The sequence below is a fragment of the Phaseolus vulgaris genome, chromosome 2 (genome assembly GCF_051622355.1).
Source record: "Phaseolus vulgaris cultivar YP4 chromosome 2, ASM5162235v1, whole genome shotgun sequence".
NCBI classification, from domain to species: Eukaryota; Viridiplantae; Streptophyta; class Magnoliopsida; order Fabales; family Fabaceae; genus Phaseolus; species Phaseolus vulgaris.
The window spans coordinates 29,415,931-29,430,467 of NC_143499.1; the positions used below are offsets into that span (position 1 = coordinate 29,415,931).

The 14,537-nt window shown below is 35.0% G+C and overlaps 2 protein-coding genes across 4 annotated transcripts; one reads left to right on the forward strand and one right to left on the reverse strand.

Annotated features, from left to right (window-relative positions):
• Positions 1 to 782: 782 nt before the first annotated feature.
• Positions 783 to 7,420, reverse strand: LOC137811300 (RNA-binding KH domain-containing protein). Its single transcript, XM_068612990.1, has 7 exons — positions 6,384 to 7,420; positions 5,050 to 5,475; positions 4,597 to 4,872; positions 3,829 to 4,023; positions 3,640 to 3,719; positions 1,525 to 1,636; positions 783 to 1,146 (listed from the first exon to the last, which is right to left on the reverse strand). Exons 1-7 carry the CDS (start codon positions 7,005 to 7,007, stop codon positions 1,006 to 1,008), a joined length of 1,854 nt encoding a protein of 617 aa, XP_068469091.1. The 5' UTR covers positions 7,008 to 7,420; the 3' UTR covers positions 783 to 1,005.
• A 1,867-nt stretch (positions 7,421 to 9,287) lies between these two features.
• LOC137811301 (uncharacterized) lies at positions 9,288 to 12,760 on the forward strand. 3 transcript variants are annotated; one of them, XM_090298523.1, is made up of 3 exons: positions 9,288 to 12,277; positions 12,364 to 12,438; positions 12,671 to 12,760. In XM_090298523.1, the coding sequence occupies exon 1, from the start codon at positions 9,361 to 9,363 to the stop codon at positions 12,073 to 12,075; it is 2,715 nt and encodes a 904-aa protein (XP_090154649.1). In that variant the 5' UTR covers positions 9,288 to 9,360; the 3' UTR covers positions 12,076 to 12,277; positions 12,364 to 12,438; positions 12,671 to 12,760. The 3 variants fall into 3 exon arrangements, with proteins under 3 accessions (XP_090154649.1, XP_068469092.1, XP_090154650.1); XM_090298524.1 differs by having other exon boundaries at positions 9,608 to 9,746; positions 10,144 to 12,277; positions 12,364 to 12,760; XM_068612991.2 differs by having other exon boundaries at positions 12,364 to 12,760.
• Positions 12,761 to 14,537: the final 1,777 nt, after the last annotated feature.

Consider the following 14,537-nt stretch of genomic DNA (forward strand, 5'->3'; position numbering starts at 1 on the left):
AAAATAATAGTTAGATTAAAGGCGTAACTAAATCTATTAATTTGAATATAATAGTTAAGATTAAAACTTCAGCCCATATATGTTAACATAAGATTTTCATGTAAGAGGATTGAAACTAGCTTCATATCTAACCCTCAAGCATGTTAGCACTTTGACTTAGTAAAAACGGAATAGTTTATTTGTAAAAAAAATAATCAAAGGTTCACTCAGAAAAGAGCTTGAAATACAGATTATTTACACTATCAAACATTTCCAGAACACACTTTAGACGCACATTAGTTTCTTTATCAATCATTGTAAATGATATAATCTCAACATGTTGATACAATAATGATGAAATTGCGTAAAGCAACCCCATAAACATCAAAAGAATTGGTAAACCAAAATTTTGCATAAAATTGAAGAACAAATGACACTAATGTGTAACTGTAAAAAAACTAAATTATCCTTTTTAACCAGCTCCACTGTATTAATTTAACTGGTTCTTACTGTTTCTTTAAAACATCCTAGTCAGACCAGTTTCATTCCATTGTCAAAACTGTCTTGCAAACGTGACCACCATTATACAATAGGAATTATAATGGATAATCATTGAATACTACCTTCTACTTTATGTTTTTTTTTTCAGAATATGTTAACCAATTCATTTTGTAAAACAAAAATAAATGTCATCCTTTTCATCTATTTTTTTCTTTTTTCTTCAAACTCCATGGGTCATATAAGAATTTATAAAATAAGTAGAGAGGAAAAGGGATGAGGATGAATAGAATATAAATGGGGCCTTGGAGAAATTTTTTACTGTGATGAAGCTTGAATTAAAAGTGAGAGTGAGTGCGAAAGTGAGAAAAATCTGTGTTATAGTCAATAAATAGGAGGTGAGCATGATCTTTAAGGAAAACAGTGAATCCATATTAACAAGGTGAAGAAGGTTGTTGTCTGTCGTATGACATGTCTATCTATGTACACCATTCATGGCACCAACTGATGATGAAATGCTGGTTTTGGTCAGCTTACTTGTGCCGTTTGAATAAAGGCTTGAAGCAAGCTCTGAGCTGCAAAGGTTTGATCAGGTGTTCCAGATATCACAACTTTCCCTCCACTTGTACCACCGGATGGATCAAAAACCGTTACAGTTGCACCTGAAATCTGCTTCCAGAACTAAACACATCAATGCCAACATCATTGTAAAACCATTTCAGCAATCTTGAAACTCGGAACCTTGTAATAACAGACAACACTAATATTGTTTTTTAAGCACTACAATACAACAGGTCAAACAAACATGTCAATTAATAAACATATGAGATTTCAAAGTTAAACTTTGATAATGGCCAGTAAATGGAGTGAAAGTTACTTAGCCAGATATTATGGATAAAAAGTATTGTATTTTTCCAAGGAAAATTATTGATCAGAAGACATCTTTAATCAAATTATTCAAAAATCACATTATTTAATAAGAAAACGTGACAATTCAACCACAATTCACCTCAAATTATAATCTTTATTAAGGAAATAATTAAGCACCTGTCTGATTCGATCCAAATTGCCACCGTCTTCACCATAAACAGAACCAAAGACATGTTCAGAAACTACTATCTCCACAGTAGTATTTGTCACCGTAGCAAACATGTTTCCTCTGCCAAAGGATTTTATCAAGCACAGAATGTGAGAAAGATTACATGCCGAAAAATATTTTAATAAATTTAAATATTTTGGAAACATAGAGTAGTTAGTATATTATATGGCATTGGGTTCAAAGTCAAATAATTATGAGTAAAGGATTTTACGTTAAATTATTCTTTTCCATTCCTTTTATTTACATTATTCAATTTAATCTATCTATATAGAATATTTAATTTCATCATCAACTTTCCTAAAATACTCAATTTTATCTTTTTCCCCGACACTGAAAGAGTTTGGAATCAGGTGTAAGAACAACCTTAAACACTTTACAAATATTTAAAATATTAAATTCAACACTTTCAAAATAATGGATCAAAATGAACAATAATAATAATAATAATAAACCAAATGAGTTATATTTATGTAATATTTAAATAAATGTTTTTATTTATCTTAGAGTTGTTTTAGAAAAATTAAAACAATAAAAAGAAAATAACTTTTTTTTAATTATTAACCTAGTTTTAATCAGTTTTGGATTGATTTATGTGATTCTTACTAGTTTTGGATCGATGGATGGAGTGATGGCAATTGTGACCGCCACCCAACGAACGGTGAACTTTTTAAAATTCCATCATGCCCTTGTCTTCTTTATTTTGAAAAAATGGAATAGGGTGTGGAAGAAACTTGGTTTTCCTTTTTGGTGGTGGTTTGAGCCACAAAGGAAGTGGTTTTAGTGTGGTGGTGGACGGGTCATTTGCACTGTAAGGTCCTTCGGTTGACATTGTTGTGAGGTAAGAAGATATTTAAGCTATTTTTTCGCATTTTGTTTGAGCTGGGATGGTCACGGATATTGATATCCAGAAGCCTGATTTTAATCTTACGGATGTAAGCGTCCGGAAGCCACTATTAAATGCGTAATAGAAAAATGCATTAGGGATATGGTTATCCAAAAGTGGATTTTGTATTCCAGATGTACATATCCAGAATTGGCTTTTGAATTCTGGAGATATATATCTGGAATAGTTAAGTATGTTCCGGATTTGAGCATTCAGAAGTATATTTTTTTGACTTATGGATTTCTAAATCCAGAAACTAAGTGTTTTTTTCAATTTCATTAAGGCCAGAAACTAAGTGTTTTTTTTAATTTCATTAAGGGTATTTTGTTATTTTCGCAAAACATGATTGGGTGTAAGTTCAAATGTGTTGTGTGGGAGAATCAGCCTGGAATGATTCTTGGTCCGATGGGTTGAATTGATTGGTCCAATCCAATTTAAAACATAGTGATTGAAATTGAAAAAGAATAACGGAAACAAACTTAAATATAGGAATTTTCTTATACAAGAAAATATTAAGTAGGTAAGAAAAATCAAATTTACCTAGATAGTAAAAATAATAAATTGGTTAAATAAAAATATAACAAACAAGACGTTAAACTCTTTTGATCCTTTTTTATTTATATTATTACTATTATTATTCAAATTAATCTCTCAACTTTAAAAAATGTTCGATGTTGTCCTTTCATCTGAATTGACCTTAACATGTAAATGAAGTCAAATACAAGGACAATATGAATTTTTTTAATTAGAGAAGCAAATTGAACACTTTAAAAATAGAAAGATCAAATTAAATAACGTAAACAAAAAGAGGGGCATAAAAGAAATTTAACCCAAAGTATATTAATCAGTTTTTATATGATAACATAACCTATTTAAATATTAGTTTATTCAATGAAAATTGAAAAAGAAAATCATTAATTGTACGACCCCCTTACTCTACTTGTATGTGTACTATTGATATGCCTATCTATCTGCTTCATCTCTATGCCCAGTCACACATAAAATTAATCTCCAAAACACTACTATGATACTATCACTGTCACAAATAACACAAGCTCTCTAAAGAAAATTTATTGGGCAAGAAACATACTTCTACTATGTATCAAATGCCTCCAACTTTTAGACAAGAAGAAGAAAAAGGTGAAGAATGACACCAAATATACTTGGGCAGTATACTAACCTTCCATGTTCCAAATTCTCACTTAAATCTGTATGCAACTCTCCATTTTGTGGCCTTGTTTTTGCATGCAACCCTGCATTCTGCAAATATTGAAACTCTTAATCAACCTCATTTATGAGTTTGGAAGAATTAAAAGCTATAATTAACAGAAATTGGAAACCGATGAAACACAAATGAGGTGAAGAATACCCGTCCCTGAAACCTCCCAGAAGGATAAGCAGATTTTCCCCGGGCAAAAGGTTTACCCTTTACAGGATCCTTGTTCACTTTCCAATTGGATTTCGGTCTTGCTTCAGCAACCACTTCACTGGCCGAAAGATTATCCCTGATTCTACAAGTGGTTTTGTACAAGGCATTTTGTACACATCTGTACTCTCCAGTGATCTGCATGAAATCTCTAAGTATAAAAAACTTGACTAGGAGTAACAAAAGACTGTTGAAGCCATAACAAGAAACACAGTCTATTCTGAGTGCTCAAACGCCTCAACCCAGTGCAACAAGATAAGATATTTGTTATCAGTTAAGTCCCAAGTCCCAACCTATGTTGGTACACAAAAAGCATCAAACTATACCTATCACTAAGCATATAGAACAAGGATTGGAAAGATATTGCTAATTAACTATAAACACAAGACAATGATACAAAGGAATGCGCTTTTTGTTGAAAGTAATAGATATTTTCCACATATTTTTACTGAAATGCATTTACATAAGTGGATCACAGCTTCTAGCCAAGTATGCTTTTGTTAACTGTCTTCTATATTGGAGAATTTTAAATTGAAATTTTTGCATCAGACAAAAGTTTTTACTTTTAAATGAAAGGACATCAGCGTATGGAAACAAAATCAGGATCTAAAAATTATCAGAAGCTAATGGCATCAGGTAAATAAATTTAAACCCTTAAGGGATCCTTTAAGAAAAGTCAATGTGAAAACTGTATAAAATTAACAGCTGTACCTGTACCACCACATCATCATCTGAAGCACCAATAGGAACTGGCTCTCCATGCAAAATTTGTAAATCAGCACCAGTTACTTCTCTCAATTCTGAAATCACCTGACCTTCATTGCCGCTCAAGCAGTTTACTGTGCTTGCTGCAACTAGCAGCCTTGCAGTTACAGGTGATTCCATACTAGATACTGAGAGAAAACCCTTTCCAATGTGATCTTCAATAATTCTAGCAAAGACAAGAATAACAGCTTCTTGTGCACGAGAATTACAAGATTCAAGGTTCTGGATGAACAAAAGCCAGTGCTAAATCAATACAAATTATGAAAATCCAAAAATGTGTTTTCAAACATAGATATGCACATGAAAGAGGGCACACAAAACTGAAAATATATATATACATACTATATATTATAAACATGAATCAGTAGTGGCATGGTGCAACATTCTCATGTGACTGACCTCTACAGCAGAAATGGTGACAATGCGCTCGGCAGACTCGCTTAAAGGAGCTGTAAAGATAATAGAAGCACCTGTTTTGCTTTCCAGAGCTCTGACTATAGCCCCCCTTTTGCCAATCACGCTCCCAGCTACATTATTAGAGCAAAGGAGTCTGAACACAACTTCGTGCTCTGCTCCTTTTGAGTCACTGCCAGAGGTTTCATTAGAGTTTGTGGTCCGTTCGTATACAGATAAACCTTCCATGGAGGTTAACAATGAATTAAGGTGAGGAAAAAGTTCAGCATTGGGATCAGAGGACGATCTATCAGAAGAGATAACAGTGGGTGTACTAGAAGAAACAGAAACTTTGGATAATGGGGGACAATCTTGAAGACAGTGAGATACAGCAATCAGAGCTTTCTTTACAGCCAAAAGGCCACCAGTTATCTGTGAATCAAACAGGTTCCCAGATAAAGAAAAATAATTCCAAATAGTCATTTCTCAACGAGAAGTCTACTGTCTTATTTCCGAAGTTCATTAAAAGAAATCCCAAACAACTAGGATCTACTATTGGCATGTTTATATTTGTGCCAGATGATGAAATACAAGCTAATCTAATTTTAAATAGAAGTTCATATTTGATTCCACATTCAAAAATCGATTGTAGATCCAATATTACTTCTAAATAGAAACAATTCTAATTAGCTTTTAACAAAAATCAATTCTCACTTATTTTAAAAATAAAAACATCTCTTTCACATAAATCCTATCACCTTAAAAGTAATTTTAACCACCAAAATCAGTTTAGCAAAGACACAAAACATCTCTTGGTTGACAATTTCCTGACCCAATTAAAATACAGACAAATGTTGAGCACTGGATAAGGAAAAAAACAAAAGTAGAAAGTTTTATTGAAAAATAAAAGAAGTATACTAATTATATCAGGAATATAAACATGTAGTAATTGAAAGCATTCAACATCATGTAGGACCTAAGTCATATGCAGAAATTACGGGCATACCGCATTCGTCTATACAGCAAAACACGTGTTCTCTCACGGTACAGATGAAATCCAGGTGCTTAACAAAGAAGGTTGCCCACGTTAAAGGGAAATTGAATCACAATTTACTCAATTAGGAAAATAAATTCAGTGTTGAAATTTGGCAGAGAAGCAGCGTCACAGATCAGATTCAATAAACTCTATTTTGCAGAAAGCGCGTCACTTCCCCATGATCTCAAACAGAGAACTCAATCCACTCACACACACACATTGTAACATGTTTTTCTTTCGAAAATAACAATAACGAAGGCGTTGACCATAAAAAAACACAAATTGTAACGAGAAAAAAACTTACTTGAACTAACTCCTCGTCTTTGGCGGCGCAATGCGGAGGAGGGCAAATCCTAATTTTGGCACCACTACTGTTTCTAATGGCGGTGATGCTCTTCCCTCCTTTGCCAACAACAGCACCAATCTGCGAAGTGTGTGCAAGCAACTTGGAAAAGACCTCGCCGTTAACAGCTCTGTTAGAATTAACACCTTTTTCGGACTCCAGCTCCCAAACCCTCTCGAAAACCCTAACGACGGCCTCCTGTGCGTTGGAAACGTCGACCTCGCCGTCGCCGAGCTGGAGGCCCTTGCGGGGCGAGAGGGAGCCGATGACGAGGATGACGCGGTCCTCGGCGCTGGCGAGGGAGTCCTCGCAGTGAATTTTGCAGCCGGTCTCGCGGCGGAGCTGGGAGACGATAGAGCCGGAGCTCCCGATGAGGCCGCCCACGATGGAGGCGTGGCACACGAGGCGGAACGCGATCTGCCCAGGGAGCACCTTGAAGACGGGACGCTTGGATCGGTGGGGGTTGGCGACGGCCGTGCGCTTAGACGACGGCGTGGTTTGGTGGTGGTGGCGGTGATCGGCGTCGGAAGTGGTAGGGTCTTGCATTGCGTGGCGTAGTGGTTCCAACGTGGGACCCTTTTCCATGAGTTGGCAGGTGGGAGCAGAGTGAGTCACTTGGATGGGAAGGAAGGAACAAGAAGAGTGTGGTGGTACAAGGTTTGGCTTAAGTTAAGGATTTTTGTTGCTGTCTTTTTGCCACTGATTTTATGCAATGGAAGCAACGCGGAAGAAGTTGAAAGATCATGGACCTCTTTTGACTATTTTTTTTTATCTCGTCTTTGTTTTATGTTAATGCCGTAAATAGTGTCTGCGTGACCGTTGAAGTCGCAATGCAATAAACCCAAGGAAAGTGCTTCCATTTACTGATTCGAATCTGAATCTTAATCTTGAGGAATCTGCACTTCGATACGTTGTTTCCTTTAGTCTGGGTTTCGTCCAATGCAAATAGGTATTTTCGTCATTTAGACACTAAAATAAGTGACACCATGGAAAAGGATAATCATTTTTGAACAAGTAAATTATGAAATGAGAAGAATGCAAAATGAAAAAAAAATATTAATATTAAACATGTTGGGAATGAATATTGGTAATTGATCCTGTGAATACATTTAATGACGCACATTCCAAAGTTTTGAAACTGTATCTTTTTTTAAAGATTTTGAAGTTTAACCTAGAAAGTTGAAGATAGTATTTTCAAGATATCTTATTAATTATTCATTATCTCTGTGAGGAAGTCTTCCTCCCTACTTCTATATAAAGGGAATGTGTGAGGAAGAGATGTTAAATAAAGAAAAAACATAAAGATAATAATTCACCTAGTGTGAGATTTGAAATTCTAATGAGAGGTTAGAGAAAGATTGTATTCATTCCTCTTGGATGAGAGTGTGTTTTTATTTATCAATTTGAGAAGATTTTCTCTCAATTTTTTCCCAAACACATGGATGATGTGAATTGAGAAAACAGATAAGAAAAAACATAAATATTGGTGGGATGTTCAAAAATATTTATTTACTAGAATTATTCCTTCTATTGTTTAAGATAATTGCAATTTAAGTTTTTTCATTCATATGAAACATAATAATAAATATTTTCTTTATTGAAATAGTGTAATTTTATCTATGAATATATATATATATTTATTCTATATATATATTTTTTATTTATTGTATGAATATATATTTTTTATTTATTATAAATTTTGAGACAACTAAAATAATATTCTTGAAAATTGAGAATACAATAATTATTAAAATTACAGCAATTTTGAGATAAGTGGAGTTTTGATAAAAATAAAATAAAATTGACATATCGTTTGTATATTTAATATATGTGCAAACGAATCGATTTTTCTATTAAAAAAATTACCGAGTTTAATGGTTGAAAGTCGAATAGTAATCTACCTGTTTAACTCAATAAAAATTTAGAATAATTAAATGAAAAGTGAGTGAAAAATAGTATGTAAGTCAAGCTTTTGGACCTCTATAATGGTACATTAAATAACATCTCAAGACAATTATCCTATATACTTCACCAACATGTAACTAAAAGTAAGGGATACTTAACATATGTTACAAATACTTAACACTCAAAATTCAACAACTTTTCTTTTGAAAGCATTACAAGATATAAAAAAAAAACAAAGGTTTATCTATAACATACAATGTGACAGTTCTATTTAGCGAACTTTTTCTGAGAACAAGGTTTAGATTTATGAAATTTTACGTTGGAGTATATTTTCTTTTCAAAAAAATTTTTTCCCCGAAAAATAGATAAAAATATATTTCCAGCCATATGAATTAAAACATTTTTATTACCAAACATTAATTTCATAAACAAATTTTCTATAAACATTTTTTAAACTCTGTAAATGAGTTGAATTTGAAATTTATTGTAAAAAATTATAAATTATTTTTGAGAGAATGTCAAAGAGGACCAGGGCATCAAAATTATGGTATTTGGGTATCTGCTTTCACATTTAACACTGATAAGCATCTAATAATTTCTCCTGCAATATATAATTTACTATTAAAAATGATAAAAATATTCTTTCTAAATGACGAGAATAATCTTACAAGGTGTAAATAAAAATTATTTATAGATTTGGAATTTTTTGTTATGAATGTATTTTTTATTTTTGAATTTGAAGTACTACTCGATTTTCAATCCAGAATAAGGATAATTTTATAAATTTGAAAAAACTGATAGGATGTAGGTTAAAATTGATATGGTGTAAGAAGAAATTTCCTAAGCATCTGCATGTTCAGCACACTTGGTGGAGGATGAACCACGATACCAAAACCTTCATGGCCCAAATTACTCGGGCCGGCCCAATTTTTAAACCCACAGCGTTCATTCGTTCTTCTTCTTCTTCAACGTTTTCTCTCCCTGCATCAGCCACCATAGCCACCACACGCCGTGGCTGCTGTATGGTTTTTAAATGAGAAAATCCCAAACCCTGTTCCTTCTTCTGCACCATCACAATCGCAAATTCATCTCTTCCAGTGCTCTCCCCCCTCATCAAACTTCTCTCCCCTCTCAAATCTTCCTCATTCTATCTCGCCCCCAATGGCGAAAAGACCCTTCCCTTGACGCCCTAATCCCTGCCCTAACCCCTTCCCTTCTATCCTCTCTCTTCAATCTCAACCCGGACCCTCTCACCGCCCTAAATTTCTTCCGATGGATCCGCCGCAAACACTCCTTTGTCCACACGCTCCGCACCTACGAGTCCCTCCTCCTTATCCTCGTTCGACACGGGACCCTTCGTGCCGCCGAGAATGTTCGCAACTCAATGATCAAGTGCTGCGCCTCCCCACTTGACGCCAGGTTTGTGCTCAATCTCCTTCGCCGAATGAACACCGTCCCCGAGGATCACCAACTCTCGTTTAAGCTCTCTCTCACTTCCTATAATAGACTCCTCATGTGCTTGTCTCGTTTTTCAATGATCGATGAAATGATAAGTTTGTATAAGGAGATGTTGGATGATAATGGTGATGGTACTGGTAATGGAAATGGTGATGTTTTCCCTAACTTGATCACGTTGAATACCATGTTGAATTCTTATTGCAAACTGGGGAGCATGTCTGTGGCAAGACTGTTTTTTACTAGGTTGTTAAGATGTGGGTTTTGTCCGGATTCGTTTACGTATGCTTCCTTTATATTGGGTTATTGTAGAAACAAAGCTGTAGATAGAGCTTATTGTGTGTTTCGGGCCATGCCGCAGGGGAGGAATGCAGTTCCATATACTAATCTTATACATGGGCTTTGTGAAGCTGGGCGGCTTGATGATGCTCTGAACTTGTGCTCGCAGATGAGGGAGGATGGTTGTTTTCCCACGGTTCGGACTTATACTGTTCTCATCGGTGCGTTGTGTGAGTCGGGGAAGGAGGTGGAGGCTTTGAGTCTTTTTGGGGAGATGGTGGAAAGAGGTTGTGAGCCTAATGTTTATACTTACACAGTTTTGATTGATTGCTTTTGCAAGCAGAGTAGGATGGAGAAGGCGGTGGAGATGTTGAACAAAATGATGGAGAAAGGCATGGCTCCTAGTATTGTCCCATACAATGCCTTGATTGGTGGTTATTGTAAACAGGGGATGATGGAGGATGCTATGGGGGTTTTGGGTCTGATGGAGTCGAAGAAAGTTTGTCCAAATGTAAGGACGTATAATGAGTTGATTTGTGGCTTTTGTGAGGGTAAAAGTATGGATAGGGCAATGGCTCTACTTAATAAAATGGTTGAGAATAAATTGTCACCAAATGTTATTACATATAACACATTAATCCATGGGCTGTGTAAAACAGGCGTTGTAGATAGTGCATCTCGCTTGTTTCATTTGATGATTAAAGATGGCTTCAGTCCGGATGAGCGGACTTTTAGCGCTTTCATAGGCTGCTTCTGTAGAATGGGAAGGGTTGGAGAAGCTCATCAGATATTGGAGTCCCTCAAGGAAAAAAATGTCAAAGCAAATGGACATGTATATACAGCTTTGCTCGAGGGATACTGCAAAAGTGGGAAAATTGAAGATGCCCTATTATTGTTCAAAAGGATGCTTGCAGAGGAATGTTTGCCTAACTCAGTCACGCTCAATGTATTGATAGATGGCTTACGCAAAGAGGGTAAAATGCAAGATGCAATGTTGTTGGTGGAAGACATGGGAAAGTTTGGTGTGAAACCCACTCTTCATACTTATACCATTCTTGTGGAGGAAGTATTGAAGGAGTTTGACTTTGACCGAGCTAATGAAATTCTCAACCAAATCTTTTCTTCTGGATATCAGCCCAATGTGGTCACATATACAGCATTTATCAAGGCATGTTGTAGCCAAGGAAGATTAGAGGAGGCTGAAGAGATGGTAGTCAAGATTAAAAATGAAGGCATATTGCTTGACTCCTTTATCTATAATTTATTAATTAATGCATATGGATGTATGGGACTACTTGATAGCGCATTTGGTGTTCTCAAACGCATGTTTGATACTTGCTTAGAGCCTTCTTATCAAACATACTCCATTCTAATGAAGCATCTAATGATTGAAAAACATAAGGAAGGCGGCAGACATGTGGGGCTTGATTTAAGTAATGTATCTGTTAACAATGCAGACATATGGAATAACATTGATTTTGAAATCACTACAATGCTCTTTGAGAAAATGGCAGCATGTGGCTGTGTGCCCAATCTTAACACTTACAGCAGGCTTATTAAAGGATGTTGCAAAGTAGGACGTTTGGACATAGCCTTCAGTTTGTATCATCATATGAGGGGAAGTGGAATCTCTCCTTCTGAAAGTATTCATAATTCTCTTCTTAGCAGTTGTTGCAAGTTGGGAATGTTTGTGGAAGCAGTGACACTATTAGATTCTATGATGGAATGTGGTCATTTAGCACATCTGGAATCATATAAACTTCTTATTTGTGGGCTGTTTGAACAAATGGACAAAGAGAAGGCTGAAGCAGTTTTTCATGGTTTACTACGTTGTGGGTATAATTATGATGAAGTGGCTTGGAAAATTCTAATTGATGGCTTAGCTAGGAGTGGATATGTTGATCAATGCACAGAATTGCTGAGCCTTATGAAGAAGAATGGCTGCCGCTTACATTCTGAGACATGCTCCATGTTAATGCAGGAACTGCATAGAGTTGAAGAAAATGATTGTTAATTTGCCCTGGAATGGAACTTTTGCATTTGTTTATTCATATCACCTAATGCCTCTGATATTGATACATAATTTAGTTTAACACCAAGACATTTTGGTACATTCTTTTTGTGTTGATAAACTATTCATGCGAGTGGATCTTTGCTTGTCTGCTCTGGTGCTGCAAGTGGATAAACTATTGGATGTTGGTAACCGGCTTATCCATGTGAGTTATGTTTCACTCGTTACTTTTCAAATAGAGATGTAGCCAAGTTATTCACTTATTGATGTGAGCTATGCTGTATGTTGCAGTCCTTTGGGACATACCTGACAAAGATGAGACCAGTCTACCCCATAAGCAACAGCACCTGTACCCTTTTCTAAAAGGTACTGATTGTTGCCCCTTCTATTTCTTCACAAGTTTTCTACTGTACTTCCTGAAACTTTAATTTCAGGCTCAAGATCCAGTAAAAAAATCCGTTGGTAATAATAGATGTGGAAATGTAATCAGGAAAATTTAATTTATTCCTACGAATTAGGCTGATACGTTTCTTAGAATTAGGTAGACTTGATTTTATTTTTTATTTTTTTAATTTTTATTCCCTTTTTTCTCAATTAGGTGAGATGAAGATGTTTGTAAGTAAGTACCATATGTAATCTCTCTAACACAAGTCAGAAATACAATTCAGATTTATTCCTTTCCTATCAAGTCTTTCTTTGTGCATGATATTGGAGGGTACCATCTTCTCTGACCTGTTGCATCGCCACTTAACTGTTGAGCTCCCTGCTCATGCCATTGTCATCTCTTGTATGCAGCTGTTTAGTTTTGTTAATTGATGGATATTTGCTACTGTTTGGCTCTCGCTGTTTTGTTTTAACCTTGTTTGGTCTTTGGATCTCTCGCAAAATTCCACTTGTTTGGCTACTACTCAGTTTCTGTTTGATATTACTACTTTTGGCTCCTTTATTGTACCCCATTTTTACTGGCTTCATTGCAGCATGGTGTCCCTTTTCACTGTCTTTATTGCAGCATGGTGTCTCTTTTCACTGTCTTTATTGCAGCGTTTATCACCTTCATAGGCTGTCTTCATTATAGGCAGTTAGCAGCAGTCTTCAGTGCTGTTTCACCTCTGATCAAAAGAAAACATTGCGAGAAGATTCAGGAAATTTTTTTCCAGTGAGAGCTTAATCTATAACCAAGGGACTTTTTTTTCAAAATATAATCTTGCTTGCAAGCTGTGAGAATGATGGATATCTATTCATTAGTTTGAGGGGAAGTGTTGAAGTGTAACTAGGAAAATTTAATTCATTCATATAATTGGACCGATTTCGTTGGATTTATATAACTTTCATTGTCTTCTATACTTTATTAGGTGATATGAAGAAAGGGTCATATGTAATCTCTTTGACCACAAGTCAAAAATACAATGAAGATTTATTCCTTTTTTACAAGTATTTTTTCAACAAATCCATTTCAAAAGTAAATAGTTGCTGTATTATTGGGAGTTTAGCACCCTTCATTTGTTTGCTGGAGTAATCACTTAATGCCTTTTGAATTAATGCAAGGTAGAGTCATTGTCATAACTGTTCTAACAAGCCTGTGTAATTTTTGCGCAACTTTGTCTACGTGATTGAGGAGTTTACATAAAAGTTTGCGAGGGCTGTAAAAAAGAAATTTGTATATAGAAATTCCCCAAGATTCTATTATTATTGTCCTAGAATAATTACCAATTTGCAAGTAGGAGAGAATTTAGCATGTGAATTTATATTCTCTATAGTTCTTCCTCTGTGTTTTACATTGTTGCAATCTATTTGCATAGTGTATTCTTTCATTCACTAGTAATTTCCGAATTGCAACGGAGCCCCTAATGATATTTTTGACAATATATTTAAAATTTATTTCAGTACATTGGCTATCATTTGTTACACATCAGCATTACGATATTATATTCTGTTTTATGGAACATTGTCATTTTGAATGATGAAAGGCTTTCCTCCTATGGAGAATGTAGGAAAATAGGACCATTTGAGAGGGAAAAAATAGTCTTAGGCTGTGTATCTTGAATTCACGATATTGTGATGTGAGGATAAATACTGAGAGAGCTAGGTTCTCTTCTGGTACAAGTTGTATACTTTCATGACATCAAATGTAGTATTTAGGGTTTAGGGTTCGTCTATTCTTGGAGTCTTAGGTTCTTTTTGTACTTTAGAAAAACCATTATAAATTAGTTTTTTTTTAAGTTGTGGAGGTAACTTGATGAATTGAACATTTGTTTTATGTGTAGGATGATGTAGGGTTTTACTTTATGTGTAAGAGATTTTGACTCTTTTAAAGTGAAAGAAGTAAATTTTGGATGATAAATATGTATAATAAATTATGAAGTCATTAAATATCAATTGTTATTTGTTAATAAATGGAAATAACTATATTGTACATTTCTCGATTAAAATTTAATGTACTATAGTGTTCTAGTATATGAGGAAAG

Excerpts from the sequence above, each read along its gene's own strand:
- LOC137811300 (XM_068612990.1), bottom strand. The coding sequence starts at position 7,007 with ATGGAAAAGGGTCCCACGTTGGAACCACTACGCCACGCAATGCAAGAC. Across the intron at positions 5,476-6,383 it reads AAGACGAGGAGTTAGTTCAA|ATAACTGGTGGCCTTTTGGC; the intron begins GTAAGTTTTTTT and ends TTTGATTCACAG. Across the intron at positions 4,024-4,596 it reads ATGATGATGTGGTGGTACAG|ATCACTGGAGAGTACAGATG; the intron begins GTACAGCTGTTA and ends GATTTCATGCAG.
- LOC137811301 (XM_068612991.2), top strand. The coding sequence starts at position 9,361 with ATGAGAAAATCCCAAACCCTGTTCCTTCTTCTGCACCATCACAATCGC.